This window comes from Rutilus rutilus (assembly GCF_951802725.1).
Source record: "Rutilus rutilus genome assembly, chromosome: 3".
NCBI lineage: Eukaryota > Metazoa > Chordata > Actinopteri > Cypriniformes > Leuciscidae > Rutilus > Rutilus rutilus.
In genome coordinates, this window is record NC_140211.1 from 14,829,675 (window position 1) to 14,854,643 (window position 24,969).

Below are 24,969 nucleotides of genomic sequence, written 5' to 3' on the forward strand. Positions count from 1 at the left end.
TTTCTTTGTTCACCAAGTGATTTACTGGTCAGGCATTATTGTTAAAGGGGTGGTATAATGCCCTTTTCACAAGATGTAAAATAAGTATTTGATGTCCCCAGAGTGTGTATGTGAAGTTTTAGCTCAAAATACCCCACAGACATTTTTATATAGCTTGTTAAAATTGTCACTTTTTGAGGGTGAGCCAAAACGCACCGTTTTTGTATCTGTCCCTTTAAATGCAAATGAGCTGCTGCTCCCAGTACAGGGGGCCGAGGTTCAACAGCTTGTGTCCTGAAATTTTCAAAAAAGTTTAGCCTTTTATGTTCAAACTGGAGTCAGACAAACATGGAGAGACTCAAGAAGTGACAACATGTAGACAGCATTTCTGAATGGTTAGTTGATGAATTTATGCAGCTGATGTGGAGTTAACTATCTTCCAGTCATTGATTAACATATTCTGTCATGCTAATCTATAAATCGCGTTCCCGGGGGCAGGGTTTATGTAAATTTTAGGGTTGGTGATGTCACTAACCCGGGAGGAATGTCATGTAGTCCCAACCAGTCGTTTGTTGTAGTCCTTAAAGCTACACTGTGTATTTTTTTTTTGTTGATTCTTAGCAAAAAACACTTAGTTCTTTCAAAAATATATGTGCTCATTAATGTATATTTACTTCTTTCAAGTAATAAAGTATTCTCGTAAGTTTATAATCTGCCATTGAAAGTACATAAGGGTGAGGGGTTCGAATGCTGGTCGCCATGTTGCCCCTCCATCTTGAAACTACATTAGCCAAAGAGGGACATACCTGTAAATTCAAGCTTCGCCTTTCGCGCTTTACACTCAGTGACTCTGAGGACGCCTATTTTCGAGGACATGTAGCAGAGTCGCCAAGGAGGCGAAAGAGAGAATTAAAACGTCAACGCGACAGGCAAATCAGCAAGACCAAAGTCAATACTGGAGTAACTTTTCCCAGATGGAAAGAGCTCATGAGGAGCAAAGATTTTAAAACGGACGCCGAAGTTGCCTGCTTTCTTCTCGACAGGTAATTCAGCCTATTTGTGTAAATTCGAAGTTTTATAGTTGCTTGTCTAACCATAGCATGGTTGTGCATAACGCCAGAACGACCTCTAGTATAACTTGCGTTACTTTTCCTCACGTCAATGGTGAAAAAGTATTGTTTACCTTGTAACATAAATCTGTGCTGCGACGGATCACAGGTGATAGTTTTAAAGGCGCAATTGGACGAAGTCGAACTGGAAGCCATGTTAATCTTGGAATAATACGTCCACGGTAGGAGTTAAAACGCCCTCGAAATTGAAAGGAACAGAAACTAATATTCACTGGGTAACGTTAGTCATATACAATTTCACCGCTAGATGGGGGAAAATATCACACAGTGTAGCTTTAAAAAGCAATTTCTTTAAAAGAAAATATCTCCTTTTGCTTTGAACTTTGAGCGTCTAACTTTGCAGATGTTGTTTATGCTCAAACAGCAACATTACACACTAACTAACCTTAGAAAAGTGAAATCATAATCAACCACCCCTTTAACTCGCAAGACTGTAAGGAGAAAAAGACAATTTGATGGACAATTTAAATATATTCTGTAATCACATTATGGTAATGTATTAATTCCGCCGTCACATCTGTGCACGAAACGCTGCTTTGATTAAAAATAATTAATAAAAAATAATTAATAATACAATAATAATTGAATTGTTCATATGTGTTTATTCTTGTTAGCGGTAAGGGACCTGGATAATGGATAGGGGGCGCTGGCCCAAAAAAGGTTGAGAAACACTTTTCTTTTTTTTAAGCACTTTAAGAAAAATTCTGAATAGAAACAGCCAATGTTCGTCGCCGGGCCAGCATGCAGCAAAATTGCGTCTTTGGTGTTAATGACAAAAGCATCTGCAGTAAATAAATAATGAATAAAGACCTCCCCATTGTTTCCTTGAAATAGTTGGTGCAGCTGTGAATAAGCTCGTTATGTCTCTGGAAACCATTAACTTTGATAATTGCAGTGAGTGAACACAAAACCGCAATTGCCAAGAAGTGTCAACAGAGGGCGCTGATCAGGCGAAACCTGTGAATTAGGGAACTATTATTTACATTAGTATTATTTATACTATTGCTCCTAAATAACTTTCAAAATGTGATTCCCCCCCCCCCCCCCCCCCCCCCCCGCCCCATAACAGTGGGCGAAATATTCTATTTCTTGTGGATATTTGTGTCTTGTGTGCTTTATTTTAGGCTGATTTCACAAACCTCTGGATGTTGTGTCTGTTTCAGCTTTTTCAGGTGTAGAAAAGTGGAGAGAAATTTGAGGCTGAAGCGGCTGTAATGCTTTTTAAAATGTGCCTATGAACCTAGAAGATAAGTAGGCCTAAAACCTAATGCTTCAAATCAAAATGTGTAATGTTCGTGGCTTAGAATTCTTTCATAAAGAATTTTGAAGAACCCTATGGAGAAAATGAAAGACAAAAAAACCTTCTTTCTCATTATTATGACTCAGATTCTTCTTAAACCACTGTCCAGCAATCCTGCTGTGTTACTGTACTTTGGACACCATTCTGTCAAAGATGTGTGAAAGATTATTTAAAACAAGTTAGATAAACTAATAGATTAAACTGGAAAAGTAGCATTGTACTGTAAAATGTATATGCAAATACTGCACATTGTTAAAGAGCAAATATATTTTTTTCATAATTTTACTCTGAAAAAGGGACCGTGCAGCTGGGCGAGTGTGACACAACGCCCCCGTCTGGAGGATTCGGTTATGGTCTAAAACTAACCATCGAAATGTCTGAGTCCACACTCTCAAAATTCTGATTAAACCAGTAAATTAAAGCTTTGTTTTTTTAAATAATCAAGAATAAAGAAAAATGATACCGTAAAACAAATAAATATTAAATATTTACGATTATTCACTACTTCCGGGTCACTAATCAATTAAGTAAATTGGTGACATTGATCATGTGACTCCATTGAAGCACACGATGATATATAGATGTATAATTCTCAGATCGTGTTGGAGAACATCATAAGGTTCAAATTGCTCAAATTATTCAGCTTGATGGGACAGATCAAATGTAAGACTATAAATAATCTAAAAAAAATATATATATTAGATGCATTTTCACTATGGTCTCAGACTTTTGTATCCCACTGTACATAAACATCATGCCAAAAAGGTATTCATCATGTTCAAACGTCATGTTAATATGTTTAACAGATGTCAATATGATTTAGCTATAGGAAATTTGAAATGCCTTCAAGTTTTGGAATAGAAGACTTGCTAAATAAATAAGGAAAAGAAGAGAATGAAAACTGTTGCATGATTTTCTTCAACAGCAGGTGGAGATAAAAGTCCATGAATCCACTGAAAGTGATCTGACTCTAATAATGATGATGACTGATTCCTTCTGTGCTCAGAAAGCAAACACATGGATGCGTATTATGTATCATACTTTTGCAGTTCAAAAATCTAAAATACACATCCGTTGTTTCAATTTGCCTCAGCACATATTTAAATGTAACACTTGAACACTTCATCATTAATCTGCTGCTAGATCTGTGTAGAATAATAATGACCGTATAGATCCAAGAACTCACCAATAGACTGTTTAAAAGAATGAAAAGCTTTGCCTGTCTGCTGCTCACTTTGACTTCAACCAGGACAGGTGAAAGCATATCAAAGCCTCTCGCTGCCAAACGCTACTCTACACTTCATAATAAACAGATATGCTGAGCCCCAACAAGCTCTTTTGATCAATCGCAGGAGCATTTAGAATGATAAAAGCTGACTTGAAGTGCTGGGCTGCTCTCTGGAATTGATCCAAATAGTTTAATAATGCTGGGAAAGTAGGCTATTTGAACACTTCAAATGTCTGAATGGCATTGCATTAGATAAAAAGTATCAAACCAAGATTCAATTTCAAACCAATTATTACTAGATTTTTTTTTTTTTTTTTTTTTGCTCAATGCCTTTTGATCAACTAGTGTTTTGGGGATTTTTTTTTTTATATATATTTTTAGAGAATCTTGTGCCTCTTGGTTTGATATTTTGTTAGCTAATGCAAGGACATCCAGATATTTTTAAGTGTAGCTTAAAGCGATAGTTCACCCAAAAATTCTGTCATCATTTACTCACCTTCATGTTCTTCCAAACCTGCATGAATTTCTTTCTTCTGTTGAACTAAATATATATTTGGAAAGAACATTGGTGTCTATATTAGTATTATATATAAAATATATATGTTAGTGCTGTCAAATCGATTAATTGCGATTAATCGCATCTAACATAAAAGTTTGTTTACATAATATATGTGTTTACATATATAGTCTACACACACACACACATATATATATATAATCTCTGTCTCTGTATATATACAGTATACAAACTTTAGTTAGATGTAGTTCATGTTAGATGTGATTAATCACAATTAATCGATTTGACAGCACTAAAGAACTAATCTGTTGAACTAAAAAGATATTTTGAAAGAATGTTGGTAAACTACCTGTGTATTGTGATTGTGTTTACATAATATAGGCTATGTGTGAGTGTATATACATTATACACACACACACACACACACACACACACACACACACACACACACACACACACACACACACACACACACACACACACACACACACACACACACACACACACACACACACATATATATATATATATATATATGAAGAGTTCAGATGCAAAAGCCTCTAAGTGCCATCTGAAATTTTCTTCTAGAATGATCATTTTTATCAAGCTTGTATATTTAAGTTCAGTAATTACACTTAAATGACAACTAATAGGTCATTTTCATTGCCATTTAAGTGAAATTACTGAATTTAAATATACAAGCTTGATAAAAATGATCATCCTATAGAAGAAAATTTCAGATGGCACTTAGAGGCTTTTGCATATATATATATATATATTTTTTTAAGTCAACTATAAATAAAGGTAAAGTTTAGGTGAAATGTTGCTGTATTTTCAAAACAAGGGTATTTCTAATAAATCTTAGATCGGAGCAAGTTGTCACATTTTCATTGGGGCAGTTTTAATGTGTTTTAAATGTTGTATATTTATATAATTAGGCTACGTATATTTATGGACTAAAATGTTGATATTTCTATAGCTATAATATATATATTTTTTACTATTTATTAACTTTTTGGGTGCAAAAATAGGCACTTTAATTACAGGTTCCATCGCAACACCTCACCCCATGAAGTGTGACAACATGCCCCGCTATGGGGGTGCGTTCTAGTCGCGTCGCGTCCGGTATGGGACGCCTAGTGGACTATAAGCTCAGCACACGAACTTCTGTCAACTCAGTGTTCAGTACGCAGACGTGCGCTGAGGATATAGAAGAATCTCACAGTCATTCGACCTGCATTCAGCGTTTATAACACCCGACTGACCGCTGCGTGACGGCCACACGACATTCAAGTGCGGCGCGCGCGTTTCATGGATTAAAATGTGAATCTATGAGTTACTTTGCAGCAAAGGTAAGAGCTGATCACATACGCGCACGTCTTTTCTTAGCTTTGCATGACGAGTTTTTCTAGAATGATATCAGCTTGTCTATTGCTTGTTATCTTCATGTTTTTAATATGAGTCATTTATAAAGCAACTTTGATTTGTCTGCCAAATTATTAAGATGAATGTGCGTTTGGGCAGATCGTTCATCTCATACAGTTTGCAGCATCTCATATAGGCTATGCATTAATCTGATAATATAAAAGCTGTGTCATGTGGATATGGGTACATAAGACATTCACTGTTGCACAGAAACCTATTGCACTGCATTCCTACTGCTGTTGCATTATGCATGGGGAATACCTGAGAAAGAGGCTGTATTTTTTCCACTGTCAAAAACCTTGTACCAGCCTAGATAGGGTAATTAAGTCAATCAGGAGTACCCCTGCCTGGCACTTTCAATCTAGATTAAACAGAGGTAAATAATCAAGCTTCATTCTTACAGCAGCAATGATGATCTGTGCCTAAACGCATCTCTCTCTGTCTCTCTTCAGGCTGATATCTGACTGACATCATTCACCAGACAGCTCTGGAACAGGATTTTAAAGATGGAGTTCTGGATTTTGCCCATATGTCAGATCAGCTTCATGTTGACACTGATGTCATCCACTGGTCAGGTATGATGTACCTGTTAGTTATCGCTCACCTGAATACCATCAATCAGATTTTCTCTACACTGTATTATACGTGGCTAATAGCTGCTGTACTTTAATCATTTTTACAGCACTGGCTTTCATATAGCCTACATGTAGTTCATTTTATAATCGAACACTGTTCTGTGACATTACAGCAAGCAAGGCTGGGTTATTACTGTGATGTTTTAGCATTGTTTAGCTGACAGTGTTTTGTTTTAAACTCATTTGTCCTCTCTAATGTGCTATATTGCCACATATAGTGTGGATTACTCGTTTTTTACGTTGTCTAATCATCATAATGGTGACATCACGTTATCCAAGCGCAAGGGTTAATGGGCGTTCGGCCATTTTTGAAACCTACAATGTTGCCTGATCTGATCATTTGTAATTTGTTGTCCTCCGACAGAAAATTAGGTTGATATTGCAGTGAAAGTTAGAATTTTGTGTTTTATTGTAACAAATTACCGTAAAAGAACTGGCAATAGAGAAGAGTGCATGAAGATTTGAACGTGTACAGATGTATGGTTTTGTATAATGAGCGTATAATTATAATCGTGCACCCGTGCATTAGAAATCACACCTTATATTGGACACAGTGTTTTATTTATATAGTGCTTTTATAATCCACATTGTTTCAAAGCGAAAATATTTCATAAACGTATGACGTATATTTAGTCTATATCTCACATTTTGTATTTTATTAGCAGTTTTGGGGATTTAGAGTTAGTTTAGTGAGTTTTAGTGACCAATCCAGACCAATCCATTTCATATTTGACCACTGTTACTAACAGCAGCAGTAGTTTATGAATAGTAATGGTTATGAATAGTAAATGTAGCAATTTTATAAATTTTAATGTGTACTAAAGTATGAGGTCTGCAAGATGTTTTTAAAGAAGTCTCTTGTGCACCAAGGCTGCATTTATTTGATATTTAAAATACAGCATTAAATATATTTATTTAACAAAACAGAAATATTGTAAAATATTAGTACAATTTAAAATGTAATTTTTTCCTGTGATTACTCCAGTCTTCAGTGTCACATGATCCTTCAGAAATCATTCTGCCGTAATATGATGATTTGCTGCTCAAGAAACATTTCGTATTATTATCAATGCTGAAAACTGTTTTCGTGATATGGATAGAAAGTTCAGAAGAACAGCGTTTTTATTTATTATTTGAATTATAAAAATGTAATAGTCTTTACTGTCACTTTTGATCAATATAAAGTATCCTTTCTGGCTAAAATGATTAATTTCTTTCAAAATCTTACTGTATCTGTCATTTGAATTGAATTGCTTGATATCACATCTGCATCAGCCATTAAAATGCCCATATACATTTTGTTGTTTGAGAGGGAACATTGAACACTCGCATCCCAGTTCGACTTGTGATATTTACAGACCAACTCAAATATTCCAGTCCAAATATCTCAGCAAGAGACAAGCTCCTCCAGCCTCTCAAGTCAAATTATAGCCACAGACTGCATCTCAGGTCTGGAGGGAATCGTTGAATCTTGCCTTCTTTTTTCGTGTTAGAAACAGGTTATAAATAGAGTCCTGGTGTGGATGTTAATGGAAGAGCTGGCATGAACGTGGACGCCAGCCTAATCCACCGCAATAGGGCCACTCGATAACAGCCATTTACACCGCAGAGCTGCCACCTAAAGTGGCCAAATCTCTTTGTCCTACGCGCCGGTACATGAATAACGACAGCTGAAACCCTAGTCCTTCCTTTGTGGGATCCTGCCGTGGCTGAATGAAATGCAAGTGGAAAGACGGAGGAGAGAGCAGGTAGCAGGTAGCGTTGTGGCATTAGTGAAGCAATGCACTCTGGGATAGAGTTACAGCCGGCCACATCGAGCACCTTTTCCATGCACGCACCGTTTGGCTAGTGTCATTCATTCCCTGGTTCGTACTTTTGCGCCATTTTTACCACGTCAGACTTGATCATATGCATTCTGCTGAGTGAAGCAGGTGACTGGAGTCATCCATCTAGGAGGGAACAGGTTTCTGCTGGAGTCTAAATTGAAATTTGATATGCATTTATCCAGAGTCTCCATTAAAGCTCTTTGCAGTAATCTTTCAGAATAATATTTATTCTATGGGCTAAACACTTCGGCTTGATTTATGCACGCGTGGGAGCCGCCGCTGGGACTCTTTAAGAAGCTGTGAGTTTCAGCACTGAAAGTGAAGCAGAGTCTAACAGGTGTTTTCACTACTCTTTTCCCACATCTCCGATTTTCCTGCTTTTCCTATTAGAGTGCGGCTCTGCTCTTTCACCTCCCTCTGGCAGTGCGCTTCTCCTGGTAGACACGCTCGCTCACACACACATGCTGTCACTTTCTCATGAAAGGGTTTTGCAAGGTCAGTGGTGTTAGATGTGGGCATATGTATTTAATTTTACCTTTTGTTCAGCCTGAATAAAGGGATGAAACTCACAAGGCCTCGGCTGAATCGGTGTATATAGTTCTATCAGTGATTTATCAGTCTAGTATTAGGCCAGAAGCATATTTAATCAAATACACAAATGCAGATGTGAATGTTTGGCAAGCACATTGCAAGTATTCACACTTAACGTGTTCTTGTGTTAGGGTGGCTGTCACCAAACTCAAAGGGGAGGATGCGTTATGATTCAGGGAACTTGCTAAAAAGATGTCAACAATTTAAAGGAATAGTTTACTCAAAAATGAAATTTCTGTCATTATTTATTTCCTCACCCTTACCTATTTTCTCCATGAAACACAAAATGAGAATTTGTGAGAATTTGCATATTTTCATAGCTTTGTATGATGAAAATATCTATCTATCACAGTATGGCTATTATGTATGCATATTGTACACTATCTAGCTTTGAAAATTTCTTTCAAATCCATCCATCCATCCATCCATCCATCCATCCATCCATCCATCCATCCATCCATCCATACATCCATCCATCCATCCATACATCCATCCATCCATCCATACATACATACATCCATCCATCCATACATACATACATAACCTGTTGCGTACAGAATGCTTTGGGTCTAGTTAAACTGCTGTGTTTTCAACCCTTGCATTCTTAAATACTGGTAGTTTGGTGCACTTTGGCAGCAGGTTCGTATTAAGCTCTTAAATTCACTTGTTTGAATTAATCAGTACCTTACACTTTATCTCAGCTGAACAACCGTTATTCTGCTGGGACAGAAAGCATGCACTTCTTCGTCCGGAGGAATGCAACATTTAAGGAGAAGCTCAGAGGTTAAATGAGTACATAGTCAACAATTATTGGCCAGAGTAGATTTTGAAATAGCAATTCTTGCTTGGCTTATAGCATAGATTATGACAAGCAGATGTTGCACTAACCCTGTGCCTGATTGCTTTTTATTGCATTCTGTTTTCAATGGTATTGATATTCTCAAGCTTTCAATTGAAGCCACTTGTGCTCTCTTTTTCAATGTCACCATCTCCTCTATTTTAGGGAGTGTTCGCTTCGCTTTCCATTTTTCACATTTTTTTTTTAATTCCCAATTTACAGATTCGTAAACACTACTGAAGGGTTGCATTGTAGGCGGACTAACAAATGAGCCTTTTGTTGTCTCTGTCTTTCAGAGACAGGAAATGCATAACAATATGCTCTTTCTATGGCATTGTGAAGTTTAAATTTTTTTGGGGATAGTTTTCAACGCTTGTTATTGACAGAGACCATAGAGAGATGGCCGGAAATGATATGGCATTGAGAGGAGGAATGAGAATGGGTTGAATATGAACCTTGGAGGTTGCTTTTTCATTGCAAACAAATGAGGTATGTTAATATGCCGCCTACCTTTTGGATCAGCCACTGTGTTAGGAGCATGTTTATGATGCCTTAAAATGCGCACTAGCTTGGAACAGAGACATTATTTTAAACAGTTATTTGTCAGTAGAGACGTGTTCATCAACACACAAGTGAACAGTCAGAAAAACAACAGCTCTATCTCCCATGTCATTTCTGGCTAGTGCTCAATAGGCTCTGAGAATGTGTTTGCGTGTGTGCACATTTAAATAAGTGAGTGTGCTGTGTTGGGCACGGTGTGAAGTTTTCCGTGGATGTGTCAGGCAGCAGTACGAGAGCTTTGGTTTCTCATTGCTGTTGTATTGTGGGTTCAGAGACACTACGGCCGAAGCTTCAGCCTGTTTGAACAGCTGACACCTAAAGCAGAGACAAAGAACTGGCTCCAGACAGCCTCATTGCTGTGAGCCGGAAATAGGTTGTGGATGTTTGAGTGCGTTTCAAGTGTGCACTTGTATGTCTGTATTTGTTCTTTATGGATGGACAAGAAGGCTACAGGGTCCCACAAAATATTTACACCCCCCAAAAAATGTCAGGTTATATATTTGACATCCATATGAAAACAGAAAAGTGTTGCACATAGTGTCATGGAAGGGTGACTTTACAAGGTTTCTAGGTAGCAAAAAATAATAGAATTTTGAGGTACTCAAGATCTTGACATTGACATTTTAAACTCATTTTTGAGAAGAAGACGATTGATGAGGCAAAATCCTATGGTTTTATTAAGCTTTCATGTGTTCTAATAGCTTCAAACAATATCTATTGATGGTTCAGAGGGTGTTAATGTTTTGATTTATTGGTCCATGCAGAGCCATAAATGCACAGCTGCTTTTAATGACAGTTTTACAGATAAACACTTAAATCAGTGCAGCACATGTTACTCAGACACAGTCAAACTCAGAGTGCAGGCTAATCGTTCTGCACTAAATGATCGAATCCCAAATATACATCTTTAAACTCATGCATGATGTAAAACTGGATGCATTTCCTGTAGCTGTGGTTTGATCCGTGTAAGAAAGCAGTTTGTGGATAGTCATCATGTTTTGTTATTGAATAGCACAATAGGTGAAAACTGTCGGGTTTAAAGTCTGTGGTGAAATTCAAGTTTTTAATGTTGTTAAGTCTGTGTGGTGTTTTTAATATGCTTTAAGACAAACCATGTGCAGATTCATCAGTCAACACCATTGCTGAATATTTTGTCCTTAAAACTGCCGTGCACTAAATGTGGTTTGAAACCGCCTCTTTTAACCAGTCCCATTAACGTGCAGAAAATGCTAAAGAAACTCTGCAGATTCTGTCTGAGCCTTGACATCAGTTATGTGAAAGGGTAAAAGAGCTCTTATCTGTATGTTTTGACATATTCTGCTCGTCATGAATTCTCTCTCTCTCTCTCTCTCTCTCTCTCTCTCTCAATATTCGGTAGGTCAAGTTAGAACTGAAAGGCTCATTCATCCACAGTTACTGTGTGGCCATTCACTCTGACCAGCTGTAAACAGACTCACTGCCTTTTTGCACCCTCTGCTCTGCTAATCTTTTGGATGGGACCCTCTCTCACTCTCTCTCACTCTCTGACATGGCAAATTGGCTCTTGACACTAAGCCCTGGCACATATTTCATGAGCCATTAATGGGCCCCAGTCAGCTTTTGATAGAGAGAGTGGCATTATGCTTAGTACATGACCTTAAAGGAATAGTTCACCCAAAAATTACAATTGTATCATCATTGACTCAGTTCCATGCCGTTTCAAGCCCTGTATTATTTTCGTTCTTCCATTAAAGAGATGTGTAGCAGAAATGAATGATTTATACCATCAAGCTCCAAAAAGGACATAAAAGTACCATGCAAGTATGAAAATAGTCCATAAAGTCCCCCTGTAGTCAATCATTTTATCCCTTAAAACTCATCTTTGATCACCAAAATGACATTTAAAGCGGCGCTATGCAGTTTTGGCAATTTCTTCACGGTTTTCTTGCTTTTTGCTCGCAGGATTCTCTATAGAGCTCCCCCTTACAGCTTCGGAATAGATATTTGACAACACTGTCGTAAAAACTCGTTGGTGACTCTCCCCCCTCCCATCTTCTTCCTCTGGTCATGTGCATTTGTTTTCAAAGAAGCCGGCGAACGCACGGAGCCATGTCCACTGAGGTATGTATGATACACAGAAGGCTAGCATATAAATGTATGTGTGCAGTGCCGTAAAGCAATTCGTTTCATCGCGAGACCTGATATCACGCCATACTTCCCGCCGGCCCAAAGTTGCAAGGGTGGTTTTTCCGCTCACAGGCGCTAGGGGGAAGCGAGACGGCCACCTTTTAACCTGAAAAAAGTCATATAACCATTCCATTGACTCCGAAGCTGTTCACTTAAGGTAAATTAAGCAAAAAAGTTCCCCTTTAAATGTTCTTTTCCTTGAAAATAGCCTTAAAATAGCTTGAATGTAACTCTACACTCTTGCTTCATTTAGTATACGCGGTTCTATGAATATGCAAATGAGCCCTGCCTCCACTTACTCACTCATAGAGCCACTCGTTGACGATCACATGTTGACGTGATTGGTTACAAGGTAGTTTGTGACGTCAGAAACACCAGTGATTTCACACCGCGTTTTTGAGACTGTCTTTGGTTCACTGCAGATTTAAGGAGAATATACTCAGCAATGGTGCTGACTTATGAATTTGCACATGGTTCGTCTTAAAGCATTTTAAAAACACCACATAGACATATAAACAACATTAAAAGCTTGATTTTCACCACAGGGGGACTTTAAGATTCTGAAATCGTATGATAGCTTTCAGTTGTTGTTCACTGATAATTGTCCTCTCTAGTCTGATTTCCTGTCACACTTTTTTTTTTTAATTGCTGTGCATTTTTTTAAATAAAAGTTCCAAAAGTGTTTTTTCCAACAAAGAACTTTTATTTTTAAAAGTGTGACATGATTGGTCACGACACATAAGAAATAATGATGTGTGTGCATCTAAAGAGGCACTATTTTGGAAATGAACACAAACATGAATGAGATTTGGAATACAATGCTACTTTAATGATTTTAATGTTTAGTATATTTTACGTGACTTTAATGTTGTTTATTATCATTGGAGCAGAATATCACCATCCAATTTCGCTGTTTCAAAAAGAGCAGCTCAGATATTTTGTCTAGCATCTCATTTTGAGGTTTAAAGCATAATGAAAGTAATATGAGATTGGAATATCAGGGTGAGTAAATGATTACAAAATTTTCATTTAGGTGGGAGGGATTTCAAATTAAATGTCTAAGACAATTCATTTGAAATGTAATCATCTTAGATTTAAGCCTATTTGTGATCGCTGATTGTGGCTGAGCTCTTTGGTTCTGCCTCATTTCACAAATCTCTAGTTGTTGAAAGGACTGTGATATCTCACTGCCACCAGATCCTTTGTTGTTTAAAGGTAAGATAACTGGTTTAGGACCAAGTGTACCAAATCCCAGTCTTACTTTAGTATAATATTTCACATAATATTATCATATTTTTTCATATTTTGAGTTGGCTTTTATTTTCATATTTTCAGTTTGTATTATTTTTAGTTTACTTTTTAGCAATTTTGTTTTGTGCTTTTGTCATTTTTTACTGTTCATTTTAAGTTTTATGTAACAATGAGCAATACATTTGTTACAGCATTTATTCATTTTTTTCTTTTTTACATTATTTGTATATATTAATCTTTGTTAGTTCCATGTTAGCTCTGGCCCATTAAATAATATTAATATATTAATATTTATATCTAGTTTCTAATTAAAATGTATTTGAGTCAGTTTATTACTTCAGCTTCAACTTATTTTATTTCAGTTTCCCCCAACTTGTTAGGGGCATGCCCTTTTAGAAATGTTTACGTTTTTCACTCCATTTTCCGGGAAATCATTTTGTATTTGTGTCGTGTTTAATGTGCATAGTTCACTATTAGCAAGACATTTTGTTGGATAATTACATGAAAATTGTAAACGGCCAGCCTGATAGTAATGCAACATTGACTTTGCGGCACGATAACCTGTTTGGACCAATGATAAATGGGAGGAAACCTGTTTGAAAACTGTCATTGTTTTTGCAATAGCACCCACTAGGAGTGTTTTTGTAACTTGCGCCCACTGGCTGACAGGATTTATGACTTAAGCCAATTTTTAGATCGTTCTTAGTTCCCTGACACCATATCATTTTATATTTCTTGCACTTATATTGGTTTGCATATGAAGTTGGCCTGTTAGCATGCTGTTCATTTGCGTCGCTACACTTGTAGTGTTTTATTCAGTCATGTGGAATGCTTACCCAGCACGGAGGCACTTCCTGAAGGAGGCATGCTTAGTAAATACATTAAATTGTGTGTTCTCTCACCTTTACTGTTTATCATTCTAGGTAAGAATTTCCTCAGGCGGCTTTTGGATTTGCATATGGAAGATATCCAGCAACAGTTCACCTCAGTGTTTTTCGACCTCATGGAATCTGTTAGCTTGTGCTGAAATTTAATTGTGGAGGAGGTCGAGATCATGACTGTTCAGAATGGCTGGGAATCTTTTAAATTATATTTTATAACAAGTTGTTCTCCTCAGGGGCTTGAGTCATAACGATAGCAAACAAGCCGATTCTTCACATCCAGTCTTCATACTGGATTTTTAGTGTTCAAATGATCCTGTTAGAGTGGATGATTTACATTTATGTTTTTACCAGAGGGTTTCTTATCAAATAGATTTGCAAAAAAATGCACATATGTGTATGTTGAGTCAAGCTTAGCTAAGCTTAGCTTCTGAAACCATGCAAGTACAGACTCACAGTAACTGCAAAATTGCAGTTCAGATCATTGCTGTGTGCAATAATGAGAAATTTTTATTCAGATTAAAAATTTCTAAAAACCATAGAGTGCTGCAGGGATGACATATTTTTATAGGCCTAAATCTCAAAAACTACCAGAAGAATGTGATAGAACTCTATTGTCACGACAACCAAGGTTTATAAGGACCATTTACCTCCTTAAAACTAAAAAAAATATGGCAAAATAGAATTATAAAATTGAAGTCATGCGACCGTGGTGTTGTTCATTTATAGCCTAACTTTAGCTTTTTACTTCTGCTGATTGTATTTCGATTTTAAAATTCATAAAAGATGTGAAGAGCATCATGATGAACAAAACATGCAATAATCATAAACTTTTTTTGGTCACAGAGCTCATTGTAATCAATAAACCAAAAGACAATGGGCCTCATTCACCAATATCTTTCTAAGAATTAGCTTAGCTTTGTACTAAATAAACTTCCTAAGAAAAGTCTACGTCGGATTCATGACATTTTCTTAAACAACAGAATTGTTCGCACCTGTGTTCTTAGGATTGATGAATCCCACGTCTTCGTAATTGAAAGCGCGTGCCAGTTGTTTCTAATTAGCATAAGAAAAGGCCCCGCAAATTCCCATATAAGGACATGACACTTCAGGGCCGTGTGCGAGAAAAGTTGGAGAATGTCCAAAAGACGCACAGACGGTGGTGGTCCACCGATCACCAAATGAAAAAAGAACTTCAGTAATTCTGAAATAGAAATTCTACTGCAATAGGTAAATGCCAAACAAGGCATAATATTTGATTTAATCAGCTTAAAGGGGTCATATAATGCCATTTTTGTACAAGCTAATGTGATTCTTTAGGGTCTAAATTAAAAGTTTGTAATATACTTTAATTAAAAATTCTCATTAGTATTGTAAGAAAACACTTATTTTACCTGGTCAAAAACAGCTCTGTTTTCAGCACGCCGTTTAAGTGCATGTGTCTTTAAATGATAATGAGCTTTGCCTCACCCCGCCCCTCTGTTCTGTGCGTACACCCTTTGTAACACAATAACACAATAACCATAACGCGTTGTTCATTATAAACGTGAGATTATGAATTATATTGAGAATGTCGTACATAGAAAACATGCCGTAATGTACCCTGAGTGTAAACCTTAGCCGCATTCATCGTGAAGCGTGCAGCAAGCGATTTGCAAAGATTAATATAAATATTAATATAAAGGTTAATAAAACGTTACACTCACTTCTTCTTCTGGAGGTGCAGCAGGAACACGAATAGTTGGTACCGATCCTTTTTTCAGGAGCAGCTTCTTAGCAAAACCAGCTTTATACTGACCCTCGTTTGTAAAGCAGTCTGGTGTGTGAAATGATTCGCGCAAACATGAAAGCATTGACGTTGATCGTGGGGAATATTCCCTTCGAAAACAAACTCAGCCACTGCGTCTTCAGCGGTTCGGATTTAGGAACATCAAAATGACTGCTGTGTTCCTTATTACACCCAAGAACAGAACACCACAATCGCTTAGACGCCATTCTGCTCATAGACAGTGCTCCAGCGTATCAACAATGACGCGCGGGCTATGATTGACAGCTCAGAAAAAAAAAAAAATACTGGATGGATTTGTAACATTTTATGATGGTTGTGTACAGGCACTGCCAACACACATTTCAGTACAATCAACTTGTAAAAGTGCATGTACCATTATATGACCCCTTTAATTGCTGATGTAAATTGCAGTGTTAGTGTTTCTTTGCATACTATGATTTTTTTTTTCAACAAATAATCAGAAATACATTACAGTAAAATACTATCATTGTAAATGAAAAAAAAAAAAGGTCATGCAAGTCCCACCCACATTGTTTTCTTGTTGAATATTGTTTCACTTATAAGAAAGTTAAATAAAAAGTTTAATAAAAGGAAGGAAGTTAATAAAATAGGTTGCAAATGCAGTTTCATGTTGACTTTGAGCATAATAAAGTTGAAAAGGGGACTATATTTTCAGCCTCTCAACCCCCCACTTTATTTTGGGTGGTATGGACAAGCGTGAGTTATGGATTTTAGGACCATTAAATGCTTAGCGGTAAATCCTGGGCTTCCTGCTGAGCCAAGGCTGGACTTTTCCCACAGGCAGATGCTGTGGAATCAGGATGGGGACTTTTTTTGTTGGTATTAGAGGTGGAGGAGGCAGGGTTAAGAGTTAGCCGAGGTGGAGTGGCGTTAAGCTGACGTGTTAAGGGGTGTGATTAGAAACAGAAGAGGTTTGGTCAGTGCCGAGCCGGGCTGGAGTCAAATGTGCCAGTGTTGGTGCTTGTAGGGGAGGATGATAAGAACCGTTAACAGTTAAGGAGGTTAAGAGCAGATGATGTGGGGTCACAGACTAAAGTAAATATAACAGTGGAAGAATTATCTTGGGCTGCTTCCAGACATATTTCAGAAATGGAAATATTTTAACGTGATTAACTGTGAAATATTGCAACAATGTGTATAGTTTGTACCTTCATAAATATATCTCAGTTGTAGAGACTTTGCCTTAACAGACCAATGTGTGTTCATTTTTTTTGTTTTATTGTTTTGGTGAAAAGATTATTGGTCTGTTCCAAAACCTAGACTGCTTTGCTAGCTTCCTGAACCTTATAAGTGACCCCTTTTAAACATAACATCCTTTAGAAATGTTCACACTGAAATGGCTAGTTATAAATGGCTTATTATATATATACCCCCCCCCCCCCTTACTGCTCAAAAAAGCTTACTGATTTAACATTTGTAAAGACATTTTGTGATATAATTGACTTTTTATTTTGAGAACATAGACTTTGTTTCATTGAAAATTTTCAATTTGATTTGCAATGATTTACAGTCATAATGAACTATTTATTGATACATTTTGGTGCTGAATTATACTTATAGTTAACATTTATCATGTTCCCTCATCCCTCTACTATTTTTTGGCTTCTCTGCTGCCAATGAAGATGTTGCTTAGAAAATGTTTACATTTTGTCACAGCCTTCACATTTCGGATGCACCTATATTGTTTTAAAAAGGTTTCTCATTAAGGCAGCTTCCTAGCCTCAGTAGCCTATGTCACTTCAAAAGAAATATCCTATACTATAGAATTCTGTACTATGCCCAGGTACTCAAATAGATCAAGAACAGCTGTTTGCAGATCCTCACATTTACCCAACTCCCATTCTCAAGGTCAGCCAGACCCCTCTCAGAATTCCTCAACAGGATTTTCCCTGAACACGTCACCCGACCTCTGCTTACACGGCTCATGGGGTGGTCATCAATGCTGGAGGTAACTGTTGACTTAAGAGTTATTGTCCCATAACCTTTTTTTTTATTGGCTTTTCATAACCTCAGCAGAGCACGTAAGCCATCAATCACTATCTCAAACTGGATTATTGGCTGGTTGTGGAGTCAATGGCTCACTCTGGTGTGTTTTTCAGAGACTTACTAATGTTCAACCTAGTCCACAGATGGATTGATGTGTCTAAAAATGAATGGTTGTATTTGATTGGTGCTCAGAAAGTTAGTCCCTCTTCCAGTGCTCTTGTTTACACATCTCGGTGTGCAGCTCATGCCTTCAAGTGCCTTCTAATTGCTTTAGGAAGCAAGTTGTGTGTAATTGCCTTGTAAGTATGTAAGTTTATGTATGTTTAGATATGTGAATGAGTGTTTGGCAACTGCCAAGCTTTACCTTAGTTACTCAGTAACACTTGCTGGCATGCTGTGAGCACATATGTCACAGGTGTCAGGTTGATAAAAGTGTTGCCATGACATGCACCTCCACCCTCTTAAGCTCTTGATTATTAAAGTGCCTTCAGAATATAACAAAGATCAACAGACAGCTGGAACAAGCCAAAAAAGGACCATCTTACTGTAAGACTAATGACAGTCCAACTAAGGATGTCTGGTGCTAGAGGTGTGTACCGTCTGCGATAATATCATAATTGTTGTTTTAATGGTGTGGAAGCTGACTTTGAGTGTCACTCAGTTTGCAAAAAAAAAAAAAAATTCAAAACCCCGCCTTTTATGTAGAAAAAAAAATGTATGTAGCCTATTAAAAGGCCCCAAAAATTCTATATTTGAAGGCAAAAATGTACCTGTATGAGTTTTTGTTTTATATTCCTATATGATACAGTTAAGCAATATCACATGAGAAAGAGTGCTTTTCCCCCCACATGAGTGAAACTGTTATATTGATTTTAAACAGCAGTTCAATAAACAAGAACCTAATATTGTGTTACATTTTAGACACAATATTGTCAATATTGTCTGTTTTTGCTCTATTTTGCCCATAAAAATAGTTCCAAACAAGCAATAACTCAACCGTTGTGCGTGTCAGAGCAACACAGTGGTGTTTCGTTCCTGAATGAATCAGCATTATTCAATGAACCAATGATTCCATGATCTATTCATAAAGACAGTTCCTGTGCCCGAATATGTCTTCTTCTATAGTATATTAGAGGATTTGTGAATGGCAGTGAAGCAACACAACTGAAGCCGTAGGTCACATGACAAGGACAACATGGTGGATGTATTACGTCTGAATTTCATTCATACTATACATAACACACCTTCATAACATTCTTTTTTTTAATGGTCGTGAAGTAAGTTTCAAACCAAATATAGTACCTACTACATAGTGTGTAATTTCATTTTCAGCACGTCACTTTCTTTGTTCCTGAATGAATCAGCCAATTTAATGAATGACTCATTTATTAAAGATACAATATATAAGATTTTTGTAATAAAATATCCAAAAATCACTTGCACAGTGTGATATACTTCATGCAGTTGTGTACTTACTGTACAATATCCCAAAAGTTCCCAAAGATTTTTAATTTCAGAGAAATTCCAATTTTAAATAATGGCTCGTCCCTGGTCATTGTCGCCTGGCACTGACGTAATATCCGCGTTATCCCTGGTTTCCGCTTGTACTGCCATAGTAACCATGGCGACAGACGTGGAGACAACTGCATTACGTCTAGCGGCACGCTCACGCTGTTGTTGTTTCATACAAACATTATGGACCATGGCCAGCAGACTTTGGGACAAAAGGAGAAATAAAACGAGGATCAGTATCGGCGTGGTGTTTTCGAGATGCCGAGAGCTCCACGTCCGCGACTAACTTGGACTTGACAGAGATGCCGCTCTTGCATGTACTTTATTAGACAGGTGAGCAAATGTACATAAAACAAATCAGTGTTATATAGCTCAACATGATGAAATGTTAGAATATGATCAGTATGTTATTCTAATGTTGATCTAGCTTACTCCTTGTCTCATATAGCCAACAAACTAACACATAGAATAACATTATAACTTTAAACACACTCAAATGCAGTTTTGAATGATAGTGTGTAGACCAAATGTTACCTCACAAGTTTAATTCGTCAAATAAACTGACCTGTGTGAGTGGTAATTCAGCACTTGCGGTTCGGTAGAATGAAGTGTCCTTACTCCTTTATATACGCGGGTCTCGCGTGTGGCGCTGATATCTGTCTCTCATTAAAAATTCACTCATCCATAAACATTATTAGATCCATCAGCATGATGACAAGTTCCATAATTCCGCTTAGCATCATCAACCTATGCCTTTGTTATTGTAAGAGGTTAGCGACCCCTAGCGGCAAAACAAATTACATATTGTAGCTTTAAGACAGTGACTTGCCTGTAAGAACATCAGGAACGATGTGGGGTCACATGCTGGAAGCTAGTTATTTTAGTCGATTAAGTTTTAAATATGGATGTTTTTTTTACACAAACGCATCGCTTCGCTTCAGAAGGCCTTTATTAACCCCCCAGCGGTGTGTGGACATCTTTTATCATGGATGGATGCACTTTGATGGACTTCAAAACAGAAATGCCATTCACTGCCATTATAAAGCTTGGAAGAGCCAGGGCATTTTTTAATATCACTCCGATTGTATTCGTCTGACAGAAGATTGTCATATACACCTAGGATGACTTGAGGGTGAGTAAATCATGGGGTCATTTTTATTTTTGGGTAAACTATCCCTTTAACGCTGGCTCGCTTAAGTCCTCTTTGAATGTTCTTTGCCAAGTCTTCTTCTGCCTTCCTCGCCTACGGCATCCGTTGGGCGGTATCCATGTCAGTGCAATTTTTGCTTGGCATTATTACGATCGCCGGAAAATGTGACCTGCCAGTTTGATGCGACTCTCAGACACAACGGCGGAAAGTCTGTGGGTTTTAGCCCTGTGCAGAATCTCTTCTATAGTAACGTGGTTATGGTACGTGATGTGGAGAATGCATCTGAGACACTGCTGTTGGAATGCATCCAGCTTGTGGATAATTCTCACTATGTTTTTCCAGGTCTCGCAGACATAGATTGGCATCGGTAACACAGTGGACATATTTAGTTCCAGCACAACTGTCTGTACCCAGACAGCAACATAGTGTCGGCCCAGATCCGACCCATATCTGGTACATGTGGATCCACACGTACCAGATGTGGGCCGGATCTGGGCAGACACTATGCTGCTGTCTGGGTAATTATCAACTGCTCCTGAAGATCTTAATTAGCTGGTTCAGTTGCGTTTGATTAGTGTTGAAGCTGAACTTTAAAGGAAGGTAGATCTCCAGGAACAGGATTGGACACCCCTACCATAGAATAACCATTTTTGGGTTCCCCAAAGAACCTTTCAGTGAACAGTTCTTAAAAGAACCATTTTTGTCTGATGTGAAAAACTTCTTTTTGCAGTGGAAAGTTTCCATGGATGTTTAAGGTTCTTCATGGGAACCATTTATGCCAATTAAGAACTTTTATTTTGAAGAGTGTGGGATGTTGTGGACTAAATTCATTGAATAATTTTGCAGAATCATGGCCTTTGGGTTGGTGATAGCCTGTAGGTTATGACTCAGGTTTTTTTTCCCAAGAATAAGCCACATCTCTGTTCTAATAATCCCTGCATACCAACCGCTTCTGGTACGAGAAAAACAGTCACCAAGAACATCAAAGTATAGCCATAGGGAACAAGCTCAACCCTGCAGGGCAGTTTTGCTCACACTGATTGGAATATGTTCAAAGAGACTGCAACATGCTGAGATTACACTGATGAATATGCATTATCCATCATGGGCTACAATCAGCATGTGGGTGGATGATGTTGTCACCAGAACCATCACCACACATCCCTGATTCCCTACTAAAGGCTCTGGCAATATACACACTCTGTACTCCGCCACTGAAAATCCAGCACCACACCAGGCAAAAGAAATTATAAATGTCTGAGTTTTGACTGTGAGTTTGCAGTGTGAATCAAATGTCCCATGAGCCAATTCACAAGTAACCGACCACTCAAAAAGTATTCATCACTTAATGTATTCTCTGAATCAGTTAGAACGGCTACTGAATCAACATCTGACTCATTTACTAAACTACAAGTTTTAAGGACTTTCAGTAGTTTCAGTCTCAAAATGAAGCAGGTTTTGAAACTTAAATACAAATTTGTTTTAAGGTATATACACTAGTGTTCAAAAGTTTGGGGTTGGGAAGATTTTTTGCGGGGAAAAACACTAACATTTTTAAATATTATTACAATTTATAAATGTTTTCTATTTGAATACATTTCAAAATATACTTTATTTTTGTGATGGTATAAATAGAATCTTTATCAGTCATTACTCCAGTCTTCAGTGACATGATTCTTCAGAATCTTCTTTGATGAATAAAAATTTAACAGGGTGTCCTTCCTTTTTCACATGACTGTAAAATTTTATGGTTTTACGTATCAGAACATAATAAAATTAATCTGGTTGTTTGCAGGTCTTAAAATTAGGTAAATACAACCTCAGATGAACAACAACAAATGACATTACACCATGTCATTATTTATTTAACAAAAATAAAGCCAAAATGGAAAAGCTATGGGTACACACTATTATTGAATTGCTTGTAGAGCCACTTTTAGCAGCAATCAGTTGAAGGAATTGTTTTCTGTATGACTTTATCAGTCTCTCGCATCATTCTGGAGGAATTTTGGCCTGCTCTTCTTTTACAGCGTTGCTTCAGTTCATTGAGGTTTGTGGGCATTTGTTTATACACAGCTCTCTTAAGGTCCCGCCACAGGATTCCAGTCAGGTTGAGGTCTGGACTCTGACTGGGCCATTGCAACACCTTGATTATTTTATTTTTCAGCCATTCTGTTGTAGATTTGCTGGTGTGCTTGGGATTGTTCTGTTGCATAACCCAATTTCAGCCAAGCTTTAGCTGTCGGACAGACGGCCTCACATTTAACTCTAGAATACTTTCAAATGCAGAAGAGTTCATGGTCAACTCAATGACTGCAAGGTACCCAGGTCCTGTGGCTGCAAAACAAGCCAACAAAACAAATCAACCCTCCACCACTGTGCTTAACAGTTGGTATGAGGTGTTTGTGCTGATATGCTGTGTTTAGTTTTCACCTAACTTGGCGCTGTGTATTATGGCCAAATGCCATAATGGTCTCATCTGTTCAAAGGACATTGTTCCAGAGGTCTTGAGGTTTGTTCAGATGCAACTTTGCAAACCTAAGCCGTTCTGCCATGTTATTTTTAGAGACCCCCTTCCAAACATGCCATTCTTGTCCCGTCTTTTTCTAATTGTATTTTCATGAACTTCAACATTTAACATGTTAACAGAGGCCTGTAGAGTCTGAGGTGTAGTTTTTGCAGTTTCTATGAAGTTTCTATGTCTGACCTTGGGGTGAATTTGCTGGGACGTCCACTCCTGGGTAAGATTGGCAACTGTCTTGAATGTTTTCCACTTGTGTATAATCTTACTCACTGTAGAATAATGGATTTCAAATGGTTGGAAAATGGCCAAATAACCCTTTTCAGATTGATGGCAGCAATAATTGCTTCTCTAAGATCATTGCTGATGTCTTTCCTCCTTGGCATTGTGTTAACACACACCTGAATGCTCCAGACCAGTAAACTGCCAAAGCTTCTGCTTTTACAGAGGTGGTCACATTTGCTAATGATCAGTTAATCAAAGAAAGGCATTTGATTAGCAGCGCCTGACTGCTACTTACCCTCTTAATTCCTATGGAAGCAGTAAGGTTGTACTTAGTCACCCATGGCTTTTCCATTTTGGCCTAGTTTTTATTAAATAAATAATGACACGGTGTAATATGTCATTGTTGTTCATCTGACAGTGTATTAAGATCTGCCAAGGACCAGATGATTTTTTATTATGTCCTAATACATAAAACCATGGAATTCAATAGGGTGTCCTTTTTTTCTTCACATGACTGTATGTATGTATGTATGAATATGTATATATATATATATATTAGAGAGGCCTAAATTTGAAGTGTGCTATGAGATTTTTTTTTTTGCAGCTGGCAGGATTCATTTATGACACTACGCTTCTAAGGTTTCTGCCAATGGTAACTGATTGTCATAAAAAGGGCTCTAAAAGCATTTATGTGACGTCAGGGACATTATGTTTGTCTTAAAAGGGGTATGTGACTCAAATTGTTGTTGCCGCTTTTTCAGAATGATTTAGAGTCAGGATGCTTTTGCCAACTCGTGCTCACATTGCTCAGAGTAAATGCCGAATCTTCATTGTCTCACTGACTTCAGAGCTGAGGAATGCTAGAGTGACCAGATGTTAACCTGGCCCTGTTTTAAAAGAGAAGCGCCCTTTCTGGAAGTTATGATCCAGGATTAACTCTTCCTCTGACTGTACTGATCCTTGGCATCGAGTACTAAAAGTCGAAAGCTTATTTAGGGTTAGTCCGGTCTGAGAAAAGGCACTGGCCTGCTGCCATTAACCCAGAGACCAGCTGGAGTTTTCTCCACATTATTGAGGATACTCACTCTGATGGCGTCGCCACATTCCTTCGGTCAAAGCGGAGCCTTTTACTTCCAATCTTTGATGTTAGAACTAACGGCGCTGCCGTCAACTTAGTTCTTTACTTATTTGGCACTTATGCCCCGCTGAGACAATGTATCTACAGTTCCCTATTAGAGTGCCTGATGAAACATCTTCTGGCACATGAAAACAAGCACACCTGCTCCTGCTCTTGTGAATGCCAGTGGAAGTGCGCTGAGCCTTTAGTAATGAGCTTGTGTGTGGCGCTAAGTTGAACGAAACCCAGTACGGTTACTCACATGCTGCCTGAAATTTAAGTTGAATCAAAACCAGGTTAAATTACGGCAAGATTTAAGG

At 37.7% G+C, this 24,969-nt stretch overlaps 1 protein-coding gene across 1 annotated transcript in view; it reads left to right on the forward strand.

Annotated features, from left to right (window-relative positions):
* Positions 1–5,310: 5,310 nt before the first annotated feature.
* Positions 5,311–24,969, forward strand: part of adamtsl3 (ADAMTS-like 3) — a 164,066-nt gene continuing 144,407 nt past the window's right edge. The window contains exons 1-2 of the mRNA XM_084405736.1: positions 5,311–5,506; positions 6,032–6,154. Coding sequence (XP_084261862.1) covers positions 6,086–6,154 — 69 coding nt within the window. The 5' untranslated portion in view covers positions 5,311–5,506; positions 6,032–6,085. The remainder of the gene's footprint in view (positions 5,507–6,031; positions 6,155–24,969) is intronic.